Source organism: Thunnus thynnus, chromosome 4 (genome assembly GCF_963924715.1).
Source record: "Thunnus thynnus chromosome 4, fThuThy2.1, whole genome shotgun sequence".
Taxonomy (NCBI): Eukaryota; Metazoa; Chordata; class Actinopteri; order Scombriformes; family Scombridae; genus Thunnus; species Thunnus thynnus.
Genome location: NC_089520.1, coordinates 23,730,632 through 23,749,010, shown reverse-complemented (window position 1 = coordinate 23,749,010; position 18,379 = coordinate 23,730,632). Strand labels below are relative to the sequence as shown.

Below are 18,379 nucleotides of genomic sequence, written 5' to 3'. Positions count from 1 at the left end.
GTCAGCTCATAGCTGTCACATCTAGAAAGCAGGAGTGAATAGCAAGAGCATAAATCTATTATTTTGCCAAGGTAACGCATCCAGTGCTCTCTGCCATTGTGAGATTGGCTTACTTATTTCTATATTCGAATGAAATTCTGGTGCTATATTTATCTCTGCAACACTCGGAGGGGATGGCCTGATGACTACATGGAATATCAAGCATCAAATCGAGATCTACTGATTTACTTATTTTTTAAAAAGATGGCTTTGACGTGTCATCAACAGGCACAATTTCCTTTCACAAATACTGCTTGTAAAAAGTGAACTCATAAATTGCTAAAATTAGTAACAGTAAGACAAGAACAGGTAGCCTATAACAGAACTGGAAAAATGTTTGTGGGATGTTTATAAAATGAGTTGTGAAGTAAGAGGATTTATTTTGGATGTCCAGAGTTTAAGAAATACTTTTCTGCATAGACAATGTTAGGTGACTGGCGATCAGTTTTGGGTACAGTTACAATTTAAAAAGTTATTACATTACTAATTTCCAAACAGCAAAAGTAATTAGTTACACTAATCACTAGTTATTCATCAGTCTGTCCAGCTCTGTCTTTAGTGCCTTTGAAACATCTTTGGAGGGACATACTGACCATCAACAGCTAGTTTCAGCACTGATAAACTACATGCAGCTCTCCACAAGTCCTGTCCTCACAGTCAAGCTGCGGGATCACACACCCTCCAACTCTGAAACCTGAATGTAGGCTAACCAGTGGCTAACAGTAGCAAGCCAGCTAAGAAGACACAACATATAAATTCTACTATATTTGAGTTACCAGGACTTGCATTTTGCTGGAGCCTCCCCACAACTCCAGTCCCTGCGAACACAGGCAGACATTGAACACAGACAGACCAAACTGTTATCAAACCTCCATCAAACTCGCAGTAAGACTGCAATCCCCAAATTAATAAAGGGACCCATCACCATTTGGGTGAGAAACACCCAATCACAGGGCTTTAGATTATGTTGCATGAATTTCTAATAGTAAGCGGAGCTACTCTTAGTAGAAATGTAATAAAACATTCATGAGTTTAAATAAGTTCACTTTCAGAGTCTGGGTCAATTTTGGATGAATTTAACAGCTATTTTATTTTTGTAATCAGCATTTTGTATTCACTACGGCTGTGGTTTCTTCTCTAAAAAAAACTGAGGCTAAGGCTCATGGGTATTGTAGTATGTATTCAGAGCCATCCCACTACACCAAACTGACAGAAAAAAAGCAAGACTTCTCAGGCTGATAGCTGAAAATGTTTACCAAAACTGACACAACTCTACTAGAAATCTGTATCACTATCATTAGATAACTAACACCTGTAGCAGACAACACACTTGTATATTTGTCTTGCATTGCACTGAGTTAGTGAATGAATTCAACACCAGGATATGTTGGCTGAATCCAGAAGTCTCCACTGTAACTGAAACATTTCATTGTTTCATTGAACGCATTGCTACTTCACGGGGCGGTTAAAAAATACTAGATCTTTGATGTAAAACTCTACAACACTCAACAATCATGTGCAGCAAATGTTATCTCACAACACAGAAAAGATGTCACTACTCTGAGTAAGTCTGTTTGTCTTACAGAAACTACTGACAAATCTTTGTCCACTGTTAAAAGGCATCTAGAAACTAGGAAAACCTGAACAAAAAACATATTGTAGCAGTGACAATATGGTCCCAATTAAAAACAAGCAGACAGAGATATCATCAATTGTAGGTAAATCAGAATGTTGTCTACTGCAGGTGCCTAATTACAGTTATCCAGATCTAGGCCATTTCCAATTGCACATACCGTAAACCATTACTAATTAAGTAAATAGCCAAAATCACATCTCAGTGCGTTAACATTCTTTTTTATATTCACTACTTTTAGGATATTTACAATGAGCGCATTGCTTCAGATTTAAACCAAAATGCTACACTTCAAGGTGTTTGAAACATCTGCAAGGCGTCTGTCTGATGTCACTGGCACTGAGTGTATGTTTGTGCATTTTAAGTCTCATTGTGAGTATGAGAAAGAGAGACAGAGTGAGTGAGAGTTAGCATGAGTAAATGAAAGGGCTATTGGAGTGTGGAATTGAGGGCAAGAAGAGACAGCGCGGGGCATACGGCGATGGGGAGAGAGGAAGGCAGCTAAGTGTGAATGATGTTCCTCTTGCACTGGGGCAGACCACGTCAAGGCCCCCATTATTCTAATGGGGCACCACAATGTTTACTGACCTTCATCATCGACAGACAGAGCTGGCCATTGAGATAATGGTGTGTGTATCGGTTATTCGTACAATTACAATATGTGGCGGAGCAGTCAAGCTATTGGCGTTGTAATTAAATGCACTACATGGACTTTACAATGCAATCAAAAAACAAATGTTTCCTTGGTACCACTGAAACAGTACACACACACACACACACACACACACACACACACACACACACACACACACACAAACACACACACACACACACGCATATGTGAGCATACCCTCATATAAACATAATGTAATGTTCTCAGGCTACTATGGAGATGTGGAAACTCACCGGACCTTTTAGTTTAATGAGCTGATTTAGGTCATTTCAGTGCACACACGCAATTGCTGAAGGACATATACACACACAAACACTTCCTCTTGATATGGTATATGTTAATAAACCCTGTTAATAAAACAACACTTAAAGATTCATCCAGCTTTGCTTCATCAAACTAAAACCATGAAACTAAAATCCATCACAGGCTGCATCCAAAAATACATTTTTTTAAAAAGAATGAGTTTTGTGCCCCAATTTATCATCCCAGCAGCTGCGCTCCCACCTCATGCAGTCAGAGCAAAGCTATAAGTACAGTGAGCTAACTGAGAGATATGAAGCATTATCTGACAGAGCGATAGCTAACTAATAGACCTCTCAGCATACACTCTTAAAGCCATCGCCGCTGATAAGACAGTGAGCAAGGCAGCGGGAGAGAGGGAGAGACACTGAGACAGAAAAAGAGAAAAGGGAAGGGAAGAAAGCAAGACTTTGATGAGAGAGAACAGATTGGCATGTTGGTAATGTTCATATGGATATTGGATCTTCACTGACTCAACTAATGTGTATTCATAGAGCTATTTTAAACAACAGGTTTCTGTTCTTTATGACAAACGCGGAGACACAAACAGTAATTAAAACAAAGATGGCAAAAAGAAGCAACTCAAGGAGCAGAAACTCAAAGAAACAGGGAAAGAGCTTGTTTATGTGTGTGTATAAAACTGTGCACACATATTCGTGTGTCTGAACCATCCCACGTGTCTGTGAATGGAGCTGGAAGTAAATGAACAGACTGCAGCTGAGAACTGAGGCATGTTGTAGGTGGTGCTGAATAAACCAGTCTTGATTTAATACTGAGACATGAAGATCTAAGAGCTTTCTGTACGATGTACGTGCACTAAAAATATCTTGTTTGTTTCTCCAGTATGTACTCAGTGAATTTGTGCTGTTTAAATCAGCCAAGAGAAAAGTCTATATTCAGCGCTGTAAAGTTGGTGTATGTCATCATGTATTTATCACAGACTATCCTCAGAACACAGTGTCTTTTGGTGTCTGGCCAGCCATGATAGCGCTCTGAGCTGGCTAACATCTCATTCACATCAGCACATACATCTTTCTCAGAGACACATCCAAGTATGAGTGCACTGTGTGCCTGTCTGTGATGTATCAGCCAAGTTGGATACTTACAATACCGGGAAGTGCTCACTCAGTGTGGGCAATTCATCACTGGGACCATTTTATTACATAAGATTTCAACACCTGCATCTGTCTAGAGGAGTAACTAATTGAGCACTTTAGGAGGGTATGATCATACTTTATGTTTTACAACCTGGTTCTTAGTTTCAAAGTCTGCCATATGTTTCATACATTACAATAACATTCTCTACACATTATTCAACTGCTTTCAGGATATTTGAAGTTGATTCGACAGAAGATGACGAAGACAAAAAAAGACAATCAACTAATTTAAACCGGAAGTGATTTGGAAGTGAAAATAAAAGTGAACTTAAAAATTATTACCCAAACTCCATTGAATTGCAGGGCTACTTCCTGGTTTGCCAACAGAGGTTTGTTGACCCTTGGTTCAGATAATCAGGTTGAAGCTGCACTAATCAATATTTTCACATCAATAATGGATAAAATGACTATGTGTAATGTAAAAGGAGTTGTTCATGGTGACAAAATCACAGATAAATATCACCCGACTCTGCAGTTCCCATCAGCTCTAGGGAACGTTTTAGCATCTTTTAGTACATCGTTTTAGTTTTGGTTGAGTCTCACAACTCTCACCAACCTCGTTTCCCACTGAACTCCATCTGCCCAGAACCAAAAGGCAGACAAAGTTATCTGGCATTAAAACAAAACAGTGCAAGGTGTAGTGGTAGGGGCATACAATACAATCCAGAAAGGCCAGTTTTAGTGACAGATCAGAGTTTATGGTCTTATAAAAAGCCAAACATTGCACAGTGGTTTATTATGCCCTGAGACAGGATTTTACAACTCTGGAAAGTTAACTGTAAGAATACTGCTTTTATGTTACAAAGTAATCTACTGCCTGAATTTTCATGTTGACAGAGAGGTGGCTGTGTTTTTAAGTCTTCCAAAATACCGACTTTTTTTTCACTAGCTGGTGGAAATGTAGAGCATAAGCAACTAAAGGGAAGATATTTCCCTCAGGAGCTGGTGAAGACCAAAAAAAAGAGCTAAAATGAGAGTATTAGAATTGGTTGGGTAGCAGGAACACGACTCAAAATTAATGCAAAAGTTTTTCTGTGTCTGTGCTTCATGTGTAAACAGGCAACTTTTTTATAATACGTAAGTCGTATCAACTTTGATGTTGTCAGCTGTGAGGATATGTTAATGCTGTGTTTATAGCTTGTTGCACTGACCCCTCCCAAAAAAACAATTTATACTGCTTTAAATAGGCTTGGTGAAACTCGATTAATCCGCTCATGTTTCAATGCCCCATACAGTGAGATATAAAGCTGTGTCAGTCAGTGTCACTGCAAAAAAGACTGCAACAGCAGATTTCTATGATGTTACTTCCAACTTAGGCTATTTTTGTTTTATTAATTTGGGTAGTAGTCTAAGATTCATTACATTATTTGTATTCTGAACATTTTGTTTACCACGCTACACCTGAACAAAAGCTTTCATATTATTCACATTTTTGCTGCTTCTCTTTCTCAAAAAAATGTCACCAATACATTATGCACATTTATCATTCATATTCACAGCACAAATGATTAAACAAATGTAGATAAAGGTATGATGTGTTCTTTAGCCTAGACACATAATGCGCATACACACACGGAGAAATACATGCTTCACGCAAGCCATTAGCTAAATAGCAATATTTGTCCTACTACCATTGTGTCCTTCTCCCAAATCCTATATTTCACTTGCACAGCCGCACTCTCTCAGATCTGTGTGTGTGTGTGTATGTGTGTGTGTGTGTGTGTGTGTGCACATGCGGGTGTTATTGTCAGTCAGCAGTGGGTGGTGTGTGCTATGTTGTGAGACACTGACAAGCTGTATTTCATGGAGCAGATGAAGCATTTTGAAGTTCTTTAAATCCCTTTAAGGGTCCAGCCAGGGACTTAGCTTCTGATGCCGCTGCCTCTACCGCTGCTGCTTAAGTCTCTTGCTGGGGAAACTGGGGTCCATATAGAAGATGCCCCCCCTCACCCAGCACCACCACTATACTTTATGTGTGTGTGTGTATGTATATGTGAGTATGTGTTTTTGGAGAGAGGGTCTGTGTGCATGTGTTGTCTTGTTTTTTCTACTGTCTTTGCACATGTGGGTGCTTACAGTACAATTTGTAGTGTATACCCTTGAAGTTCATAACCTTGGACTTTGAGACACACACACACACACACACACACACACACTGCCTCCCCCACCTTAACACCCCAACAGTCCAACATTCACACCCCCTCCCACCCATCGATGCCTTATCTTCTATTCTGAGGGCATCGCAGGAGGGAAAGCGAACTGACAGAGTTCCAATAGTGTAGTTGTTAGACATGGCAGGGCCGCTGTGGGCTTAACTGCTGGCTGGAAAACTTCGTCTCACATCCCCCCTGCTCCTCCTCCTCCTCCTCCTCTTTCTCATTCTGTCCATTTCTGCCTCCCTCCTTCATTACTCTCGCCTTCCCCTCTGGTGGTCCTGCAACTTCAATCACTCTGCTCTTATTACCAGGGAGAGGGAACGGGCACACACACTCCAAGTGACTGTTCATTCTCCCCATTACCAGAGCATGTCCCTCGCTGCTGGGGACCGTCAGGTACACTTGATCCTGTTTTTGTTTTTTTTCTGACATACTCTCTTGCTGTCTCTCTTCGCTAAATCCTGCTCTGTCTATATATCTGTCTCTCTTTCCCAATCTTCCTCTTCCTTCCCTCACTCTGCTTCTCTCTCCTAGGCAGCCAGGGGGACAAATTGGCGCCCGGCTGAGCTAAATGTGCCTGGTGCTGAGAGCCAGATGGTACTGGCAGAGGGATGGAGGGAGCGAAGGATGGATGCTACTGAGAGATGGAGCGCTGAAGCTGTGGTGTGGCAGGGCAGCGTGGGGGTGCTAGCTTTGCACACTAATAATCTATTAGTGCTCAGGGGCCCGAAAGCTGTGCACAAGCCCTTGCCAGGGGCCAGTCTGACCCGGTTCAGAGCTTTGGGGTGGGCTTCAATCAAGACTGGACTGTGAACTGCTAAGGAGTGGAGAATAAGATACATTATGTAAAGCTGTCAAGATGCAGCAGGAGAGAGAAGAGAGAAAAAGGAAAAGACAGACAGAGAGAGGTGTGATGTCAGTCAGCTGCTGGGAGGTAGATTGTTAATTAGACTCACTTCTCACTTCTTCTGGGGTCATTTGAATGTGTCTCTTTCTTGTGAAATTATGGATCAGTCCACAGTAACAAAGAAGAAACTAGACGGTTAGGCAAAGGCATGACTTCATAAAACAATCTTGGTTTATTGCAACTTAGATCTTATTTTTGTAGTTTTGACCATAATTTCTATCAGTAATAATAACATTGCACTCACCAAGTTAATTGTCCATCATAAACATATTGTATATCACAATTTGCAGACCAACTTTCTGGTTCAACATGGACCTTCCATACTTGCTGTAGTTGTTTGCACTCAGTTTTCCTGTGTAATGACGGATTATTACCAACATTGAAGTTGCGTTCACTTAACGGCTTAGTGGCTTAAAAAATCTGGTTTAACTGTTAGATTGTTTACAGCCTGTCTGATCCTCTGACTGATTGTGTCACCGCATTCTAAGATCTCACAAATTGACGAGTACAATGTTGTCATAATCAATAGAAATGTAATTAATTTTTCTTTAAAAACTGCAAAATTTAGGTTTAAAACTTGAGATGGTTAAGTTTAAGTTGAAAATTGTTGTAGATGTTTAGTTACATGAAGGTTGAAGAGTGAAAATGCGGACAGTACCTCCATCTCGGTGGAGTCCTTAAGGATGTTTTCCTCTCTCTCTCTTTTTATGTCTCACGTCCTCTCTTTCTCTTCCTCTCTCTTACGGGGTTTCTTGGTGACATTCAGCTGCTCACTTTATGCTCCACTTTCCTCCACATCAACCCAAATTCCAGTATTTGGTGCTTACATAACATGTAGCACAAGAATTGGGCTCCAGTGGCAGACCAATGAGATGTGGTAATTTTTCAACTGGCTTCGCCCACCCTCCTCGATATTCTCCTATCATGGTGCACAAAGCTGCCTCAGCCACCCATGCATAAACAACACTAGCCGTGGGCATTCTCCCTCACCCACATATAAACATACAGACTCGGGACGACATGTAGACAGCCCATGCTGACATTTAAGAAAACACAGGCAGTGAGCGTGTGTGTGTGTGATTGTTTGTTTGTGGGTGGATACAGATGTGAGTAAGAGTGTTTGTGCCTTGCTGAATGTGTGTGTCATGATAAGCTGGGGCCACCATCAACCACAGAGCTGGGGGACCTTGGAGCACTTCTTCCTTTCTCTGCAGTGCAAGGTATATTAGCTTTGACATTCATTCCCTCTCACACTGTACCTGCAAGCAAAACACACCTCTAGTACAGTAACCATGATGGCTGAGTACCAAGCCTGCAAGGCTAACTTCTGTTGGCTTTGGTTCAAGTAGTGTGAAATACCCTGCTCACTATTAGGCAACCCAATATTTACCATAAATAGGAATTTTAAGTTTTTTATTTAATCTTTATTTAATCAGGCAGTCTCATTGAGATTAAGATCTCTTTTCTAAGAGGGATCTGAGAACAAGAAACATTCATCAGACAAGAACACAATCAACACAACAGAAACAACACAACTACACAATAAACAAGGAATTAATGAAAACGGTTACAAGAATCATAAAAACATCAGATAATAAAGCTTTAAATCTCCAAGATGATTGTAAGACTCAAGTTTGAGGGCAGTTTGCAGTTCATTCCATTTAAAAGATGCATAGTACCGGAAACCAGTTCTGCCAACATTAGTGAGTCCATGAGGGATATCTAAGGTTAAGTAGTTGCTGGATCGTGTACTGCAGTTACCAAGAGAAGAGCTGTGAGGTAGTTTCAACAGTAGATGCGAATGGGGGTATTAAGTTCATTATTTTTTGCAATACTGGGGTTGATTAAGATTTATGATATGTTTCTCTGTACTTTATTAGAAGTACATTGATACATCTAAACCCTGGGAACACAACGTTTTGGGCTAATAGCAATCTTCATGAAGTAAATGAACTGTATTCTTCAGGTTCAGGTTGTTGAGTTTATTTATCATTATTTCAATAACTTTCTGCCTTCTGGTTTTAATGATGATTTCAGTATATCTAGCACCATCCACAACTATGAAACCAGGAACAGTCATCAGCTTCAGCCTGCATTTTCAAGAACTTCAAATGCCCAATTTAGAATTTCTTATAGGGGTCCTATGATCTGGACCTAAATTCACTGTAAGTTTATCCCCAGACATTAAAAAAAGTTTAAAAAATCCTCATTGTTAACTTTTAGTACCTTTCTATTTTGAACAATTTGTAGATTCTGGTTTGCACAGATGTGCATGAATGTTTATTGTGGCTATTTTGTTCCTGAAATATGATGTTGTGATGATGAAGTTTGATTCTCTTCTACATGATAAGCCTTTTGGCTTTTTGGCTCTGCCTGCATATCTCTTGTGGTTGTATGAATATTTCCTTGTGTTTTAAACCTGTTATAATTTTGTATGATTTTTATATTTTATCTTCTTTTTGCTGTATTGTGCAAACAAACAAACAAACAACCAAACAATACTACTAACACTTTTTACAGTTAGTGTTTCACTGCCCTGACCAACGCAGTATTGATGTTTGGGTGAGCTCTCTTGCACCTGTAACCACAACCAACAGTGATGTCACAGTGTACTCACACACCCTGGAGTACACTTCTACATCATGGCAGCAATGTGAGAAGTTAAACTGTAGATCAGCAAACAGATGATTTCCAGCTGCTGTTAAGTTGCTCTGTAATGTTGCTCTGCAAATACAAGCAGCCATATGAGAACTTTGCCTAAATAAAGTACAGTCTAAATCAGAATCAGATTTATTGCCAAGTAAGTTTGCACATTAAGGATCTTAGTATCGTGGTGCATAACAATCAAAAATAGAAGGTAAGAGGAAAAAACAAAATGATCTGATCAAAGAAAAAAGGTAAAGAATAGTATGAATTTTTGATGTCAGCGTTCGTTACTTGACAGAAACTAAGTGCAATGAGTACTCGGTTATGCCCAGCCCCAGTTACAAGAATATGGTTTCAGGGAAATACTGCATAAGTCCCTGATTTTGTGATAGTATTGCTGACTATCATACAGACACAGGGTGCTTTGAAGTGCTTTGAAGAGTGAGCAATGTGTCACCTTCCCTCCCATATTAGACTGCGTTGTGCTGTGGGCTGAGGTCAGCTGAAGGAGTAGGAGGGGGCGAGAACTGTCTGAAGGACCAGTTAATAGACTGCTGGGTTATTGATGGGTTAGATAAACAGAGAGAATGTGAAAGAAAGACAGAAAGGGAGAGAGAAATAGCCAGAGTTTACAGATAATAAAAGAGAGACAAACTCGATGGAGATGAAGAATATAAAAGCAGGGAAACAAACAAGTTTCTCATTAGGTTTTTAGGAGAGGACACACTAAACTGGAAACACTGATACCTGAGACAGGAAGAAGGATGGAGCTAGTGCATATAAACACAGAGGCACATGCTTCTTCATACACACATGAATGTGTATGAGCTGTGTGTGTGTGAAAAGTATGACTAAGTGTCTGTATGAAAGGTCAAAGGACAGGTCAGTGGTATGTGTGAGATCGAGTAAACAACATGCAAAATGTTGTGTGAATTTGTGTGTGTGTCTGTGTGTGTGGGTGTGTTTCCATGGGGACAGGGGTGTTAGAATTCAGAACAAGGGGCAGTTGTTGTTTTGGAAGGGCAGTGATGTGTGTATTTGTGTGTCTTTCTCTCTGTGTGTATTTGTATGCTGGCAAAAATAGCCAGTGTTGTGTCTGACTGGAACAGGTGTCCAAACATCACAACACTCACTCACTCACTCACTCACACACACACACACACACACACACACACAATCAAAGTCACAGCCCACCATGAAGGCACACACCTTTTTGAAAAATGGAAGCTACTGATAAAACGTAATCTCACAGAGGATGACAGTTTCTTTGAGTGGAGGTCTCTGAATGGAGCAATGGAAGCTGTTGATGAACTTTGCATTTCAGTTTAGGAGCTAGTGCCGAGAGGCGGTTAGCCTAGCTTAGAATCTTTTTTGTTTAACCTGTACCGCAACAGACACATTAAAATTAAACTACCAAACTGTTGTTTAAGAAATAGTTGCTGTTTTAACATTTCTTTTTGTGGAGAGATTAAACAAAGAAGATGTAATGTGTTCATCTGTGAGCTTTAGAGGTTTTGGTAGGTGTATTTTTAAACTTTCTGAGAGCCAGGCTAGCTGTTTCCCACTGCTTCTAGTCTTTAAGCTAAGCGAGGCTAACCACTGGATATACTGTAGCTTTACTTACTGACCAGAGTGGCATTCATCTTCTCATTTAACTCTAAGCAAGGAAGCCGATAAGCTTATTTCCCAAAATATTTAACTATTCATTTAATTTTTACCATATTTTATAAAATGTGTCTCTTGTGAATCCCCTAACTTAATGGAAGCACAACACTTAACACTTAAGCCCTTTAACAATAGTACCTTTCAAAGTCATTGCACAGCACTTACTAAAAGAATATAGTAATAATATAGAAATATATGGAAATATGGTGTGAACATGCAGTGTTCGCCCACTGTCTCCTTTTTCTCTCTCTCTGAGTTTAACATACACATATGCAGACCCGCCTTACAACACATTTCATTTGACAGTGTCAGAACAGTTTTTTCACGCAGAGAAGGAGGAGGCACTGTGTGTGTGTGTGTGTGTGTGTGTGCTTGTATATAAGCATGAGGGTCTCTGAGTGTGTTTAAAACCTAATTTGTCTATGGGCAAACCCATCTCTGAGGGCTGTATTAGAAGCATTATGCTCTGTAATGGGCTGACATGTTAATCTGAAACTCTATTCTCTGTTGCTAATGAACATATCCATCCTAGTCTGTGTACAGTATGTGTGTATGTGCGTGTGTGTATGTGTGGCAAAATGGCAATGTCGTCCCATTTTTATGACGCTGCTGAGGCAAACATAAATTTGAACACTGATGCCAAGGTGATGCGGTTTATGTTTTTTTTAACAATGACGACGCTGAGGAGTATTGAATTTTGAATCACTCACACAATTTGTTTGTACATGTATGTATGTGTGTGTGTGTGTGTGTGTGTGTGTGTGTGTGTGTGTGTGTATGGAGGAAAGAAAGATCTGACAGTTCTGGGTCAGACAAGTCCCATAGAGTCAGGAAAATTACAGAAGACATAACAAAACACACACATGCACACACATAGTATAGGTGAAGATGACAAATGTTTGTGTGGAGGAAAGAGCGAGTGAGTGAGTGATTTGAGGGAAAAGAGGCTGTCCTGCTGTGCCAACACTCATGCATCAGCTACACCTTAAAAACAGAGTGAGAACTGAACACATGCAGAAAAAAATACAGCACAAATGTAGACACTGCTGACTGGAGGGCTATACAGCAAAGGTGGCCAGAGCAAACAGGAAGCTGTGATATGGTATTGTAGTCCAGAGCATAAAAACACAGACTTTGATCATGTTGAGTCACAAATCGGCCTAATTACCACTGACACATATAGGATAGTGGGGTCAGCAGCAGCATTGCCTACCACCACACGGCTCTAATATATTCATCACACCCAAAGTTGAGACATCACATACAATATGTTCTTTTTTCCACGCTTCCTCCTCATCATTACAGGATGCACTCCATTATTTTCAATGCAACGGGGCCAGACTATCTTCATTCGTCAGTTGAGTGGAGCAAAACTGAGTAGAAATCAATTCCAACTGAGATTTTTTCATTTCTCAGTATTGCTTCACCCACTCCGTTGCATCATCTCTCTCTGCTCTGTGGCTGGTGTGGAAATGACCACTGCTGTGTTTGCCCTGTGTGTGCACGACTGTGTGTGTGTGTGGTGTTTTGAGAGTGAGGGAGTGTGAGAGGCAGCTTATGCATGTGCACGCCAGTCATAATGTCTGCATAATGTCCCTGAGGTCTATGACTGTATAACTAATACTTGTATTATTGCAAGAATAAAACATTACGCTGAACCAAGCAGGATTAGAAAACAAGCATGACAGCCTCTTCCCACTCTCTCCTCTCTCTCCCTGACACACACACACACACACACACACACATACACAGACACACACAGACATGAATGCATGTGTGGAAGCAAGCAGCCCAGGGCCATGTACACTAGCAAGCAGCCATGTTTCTTTCACAAGAGGCTGCAGTGGGGCTGTCATCGTCAGCATGGTTCTCTCTCTCGCTCTCTCTCACACACATACACACTGTACACTGCTGTGACATCATGCCACGCATTTAGACCAGAGGGTCAGAGGGTAACACAGCTTTATGCGCTGAGGCTTCATTGTCGTCATGCTCGGTGACTGCAACAGCCCTTATTCAGCTCTCTTTCTCTCATATGCACACACTCACAGGCTATCGTCAAAGATATCCCAGTTCACCATCAGCTCCTGTCTCTCACATTACAACTGAATGGCACAGACAGGCAGTCAGGTCACCGCATACAGAGGTGAGACCGTTTCAATCCAGATAATGATAGGGGGGGCCTTGCCTTCTTCTCTAGCCAGAAGGGCTCTCGACATCTGGCGTAAAGTGAGTAAAAACTCCTCGATCCACCTTTCAACCTGCTACGTTACTTTTCTACCTACTAGACATTCAGATCCTCCTTTCTGGCGCACTGCCACTTATAAGCCTTTGAAGTATGTATATCCCCATCATCTTCACAGTTTTTTCTCATGGTGATATCCTGGGACGTGTGTTAGAGGGGTTCCCCAGCAGAGACGTATACCTAGTAAATCTGAGCCTAAAGAAAACATGCACTAGCCCCTTCTTTGTAAATGAAACAATCCCATTCAACTTTTTCAGGACTAGCTCTTGAGATTTCTGTCTTTCACCCTACTGGTCCTATTACCAAGTAAAATAAATAATAGTTATTAATAATTAATAGTTTAATTTGTTCAAAATCAGTCAATATATGAGTACCATCATGGACAGTTCAATCTGCTTGGTTGCCCCTGGGGCAAAGACAAGGTGCTGGACCCCAGTTACTCTCTGTTTTTGAATGCTAGAACATTACCTGGTCACCATTTTGCAGATTTGTGTGGAAAACTGTTTACAAAGCTGAAATAATAAAGGTTAAAGTTATATTTTGACACAGGGTCCTTCTCATGACTGGGCCTCAAGATTAGGTAGCAAGAAAGGACCCACCTTAATGCCCTTATGTTATTTATTGTGTTTTATTGGTACATATTCCCAATCAAATCATTCAAACCAATTGACACCAAGTAAGCCTGGAGCTTTCAGGGACCCTGAAGGTCCGGGGCCAGTAGTTGCCCTCTCTGCATGTTGGTAATCCACCCTTGAAGTTTCACAGTCACCATCAGGCTATCGCCTCACATACGCTTACACTATGCAGTCCAATTCAATAGGCTACCACATTGTACCAAACGATGCTGTTCCCTGGAACAAAATTTTATCCATCTGGCCCCGACCATCCCCCCTCCCCTCCACAGACCGGCTGCTCCTCACCTGAGGCAGCGCGGCGTTGATCTGCCGCTGGAGCACGTCCCTCTCATGCAGCGCCCCCTGCAGCTTGGTCTGAGAATGGATGAGGGTCTCCTGAGTCTCCCTGAGGGACTCCAGCAGCTTGTCCCTCTCGTCCAGCATGTTGACCATCAGCTGCTCGAAGTTGGCCTCCTGGTCCGAACCGTTCGGGACGCCGCCGGTACCTCTCGGAGGACCAGCCGAGTCTCCCTCGTTGATAGTCGGCATCACCTCGCACATCATCTTTCCTGCTCTGTGGTCTGGGCAACGCTATAGGACAGTGTCGCTGTCGGTATGAAGAAGGGAAATATGTGGGTTACAAGCCTGATAAACAGACTTATAATAACTGATAAGAGGGCCTATTAACGCCCAGTAGCAACGGAGAGCCTGTGCAATCGTAGGTAGCGCCTTATTCCCATTGCATTAAACCCCCCGTGAATCAAATCTTAAGCTTTACATCGCCTTACCTAATCAGACTGATTGAAATGATGAGATGATGGTTGACCTTTCATCCTTATTAACTGGCGTTTTTTCACCCCGTGAGCAGATCCGCCCTGCCCGGCGCGCCATGCACTCACATGTAGAAATCCCGGCGTGATATGATTGACAGCTCAGAGATAGACGGGGACGTTTGGAGGGGTGGTGCCCGCGAGCGCGACGGAGATCATAGCACCTTGGCAGCAGGAGAATAAAAAAACACGAAACATATCCGAGAGGAGACGTTTAATCTAGAGCGAGTCTTGTTTTATCTGCATCCACCTTCTCCGCTTCCATCTCACCACACCGCCACCGAACCGACGCTCACTCCTCCTCCCACACACACACGCACACACACACGCAGCCGGCCGCTGTGACACACACACAAACACACACACACACTGGGGAATCTGCAGTTGTCACTACCAGGCTTTAGCTCTGGAAATAAAGGACCAACTCCCAGCGTTCAGCCTATAAGCGTTTTGCACTTTATGCGCATGCAAACAGAGGACTGAAATTAGCTGGCCGGGTCATTCATGTCATCTAGCATAATCCAAACTCTACACGTATGTCATGTTACAACAGCTAACACAGACTCGACCCTTAATTGGTGAAATGTAGCTAATTAACTTTTCACATCAGCACCACTGAGCACGTTCTTGACCTGGCAGCTCCTGAGACAAGATGCGCGCTCCAGTGGTGTCGATCTTATCCAAACCAGTGGCAAGTGGCAGATTGTGGGCTACACATGGATGTCCAGCGCACCCTACAGGATCTGTAATGAAAACCAGATGATACGTATTTGTAATATTAGAAATAAAAGGCTGCGAAACAGGCGTCTCCTTGTACAGTATGGTTACATTTTTGGCAACGCAATGCTCTAAATGACTAACTGTGGCTCTGATAGGCTAATTGTATGGTAGCCATCCATCCAAAACATAGAGGCACTGAAGTATAACAACCACACCATGTTCCAGTGATCAAGAGCAATATACTGACTCTACATTTTTATTGTACTTGTGTTGTGCTCTTATCATCAAATAATGTGCTACAGCAGTGAGAAATAACTTCACATTAATGGGACAAAACAAGGACATAAAGTGTCGACTATCAGCGAGCTGTCTTTACTTTCATGGACTGTGACTTAATACTGGAAATATCTACTCTCCTATTTTATTTAAAATGTGATGGAGTGTTAGAAGGCTCTTCAGTTAGTCTAGCTTTTTATATTTTGAAGTTCTTTTTTATTAATGGGGACTTTTGGTGAGACATTTGTGGCTTTGACTCATTACTTTAACAATTATTAAAACAATTATCTATCAAAAACATAAACAGGTGCAGCTGCAATACAGAAAACCCTGGATCCCTGGACCATACACAAGTGACTTGCTTATTTGCCGGAAAGTGTGAAACCTGTTGAAAGTTTATAGAAGAAGGGACTCAAAGAACAATGTTCCTTGATTTTCCACATACAGTAACTGTGAGGCATGAGTAGGCTATGATTTATTAATTTATTCACCAGCACATTGCAGTGACAGTAGGGTACAGACTAGGCCAAAATATATTGGTAACTAACAAAATCAAGTATCAAGAATCTTATTTTCATATCTAAATTATAACTTTGATGGTTGTTTCAAATGGTTCTGTGCATTGAAGATGAGTCATTCTTGCTATATGTGGCAAAAATACCTGGTCACTGTGCTTCCCTCAAAACCATAGAGACACATTAAAGATACAGTATTCCTTATTTCATCATAAAGCCCCACAGCTCTCCCAAATCACTAAAGTTTCCCTTAGCTCACCATTTACAGTCTGTTTTGAAAATCTAATGACTGACCATGATCAGACTATTTAAATGTGTCAATGAGGCTATGCAGCTATAGAGTCTTTGTAAAAGTGAGTAAGTCATTGAGATAAAGATTGTGAGAATTTGATTGATGAAGACTTATTTAATAAATGATATAAATTTTTATGGAAAGATAGAGAGAAATGATTTACTTAGAGCAAATTAAATGAACCCGGAGAGTGCTAAATCAGGTGTATTCTGTGGTATATTTTTTTTATCACCCTACTATTACTCTCTAATTATAAAATAGATCCAAACCACTGAAAATATTAAGACATAGAAGATCCTTTCCCCTACTATATTATATGTAGTCTTAATAGCTTTGGCTTCTAGAGAAGGTATGAATAAATTTCTACTTTATGTCTCCCTAGCTGTACTCAGTTTTGGTTAGAATACAACCACAGTTTGATACATACAGTACACGTTCATCTCATACATTTACATATATACAAAAAGACTTCAACAATTGGTTTGCAAGCCTTCACTTAATGATATTTCAATATGACAGATTTTACAAAATAGAATCATTTGTTTTGATATTTTTGACTATATAATATGATATTCTACAATGAAACAATTATTCGATTATCAAAACAGTTGTAGATTATTTTTTCTGCGATGAACTAATTGCTGCAGCTCTACCTGTGTATGGCTGCCTGTACGATTAGATACATCAGTCTCATCGGTAGTCATCAGACTGCAAAGAATACGTGAGTTGGCAGAAACAGTGATGGTTATATGTTGCCATCTAGTGGTTGGATCAGATTCCTCAAAGAGATCTGTGACGGACTACTTTTTTTCTGTTTTTGATCAGCTGTGCTTCAAACCAACTTTAATATTTACAAGTCAGACCACTTTTGACCTTCACTTGGTGTTTTCAATACGCAAACGTTTTCTTAGACACAAGTAAATTAAAACTTAGCGGTGCTTCAATCTGAATTCAATATTCACAACTCAAAGAAAGAGCAAAACCAGAGGTCCAAAAACTTTGATATCTGCAATCCTCATACACAACCACATTTTACATTTATTCTTAAGAAAAAAAAGCTTCCTAGTTTTTCTCATTGCTACATTTGTTTTGTATGAAATGATCTGTTAGAGCTCATTTCTGATTTGGACTATTTTATTTAGTTGCAGTTATTGTGTTTTAGTGCACTTCAAGATGTCATATTTTTGAAGTTGTTTGATATCGCAAACTACTCATCTCCACCTAGTCTTCACAGATTCATCAGCTTCATCACTTCATCAGCTCAGCAGAAGTCTTCAGCCACTACCACCAGTGTCTGGACTCCAGGGGGGGATTTTTCATGCTGCTGCTCAGGGCTGATGCCCCTCAATTACAAAAATCTCCCTGTAGAGTCTAAGTGCCAAAGACTTTCTTGACAACACTTAATTATCAGTATGTCATCTGTTATAATAAACAATTACATAAGAGAGGTCTGTGAAAATGAATAGTGCTCCTGAGATATTAGACAGTATTGGGGCCACCTGAGATGTAGACAGTAAAGGACTTGATGGGAGCTCTGGCCATGAAGGAGCAGAAATTTCTGCTGACATGTCCTCTGACTCATCTTTGAGGTTGGAAGACATGAAACAGTCGCTGTGCTGATTGCTTAATTGTCAGAGAGTAATTTCACAGGACCAGAGGTTGAAGCAACTGTTGTTTTTTTTTGTTGTTTTTTTTTGTTTTTTTTGGTCCT

The 18,379-nt window shown here is 40.8% G+C and overlaps 1 protein-coding gene across 6 annotated transcripts in view; it reads right to left on the bottom strand.

Moving 5' to 3' along the window:
- ppfia4 (PTPRF interacting protein alpha 4) overlaps positions 1–15,289 on the bottom strand; it is a 58,755-nt gene extending 43,466 nt beyond the window's left edge. For 3 of the 6 annotated variants that reach the window (XM_067587746.1, XM_067587747.1, XM_067587751.1), the window contains exons 1-2: positions 14,824–15,289; positions 14,342–14,642 (exon numbers count right to left, since the gene is read on the bottom strand). In XM_067587746.1, coding sequence (XP_067443847.1) covers positions 14,342–14,599 — 258 coding nt within the window. In that variant the 5' untranslated portion in view covers positions 14,600–14,642; positions 14,824–15,289. The remainder of the gene's footprint in view (positions 1–14,341; positions 14,643–14,823) is intronic. The other 3 variants (XM_067587749.1, XM_067587748.1, XM_067587752.1) reach the window with 1 other exon arrangement.
- Positions 15,290–18,379: the final 3,090 nt, after the last annotated feature.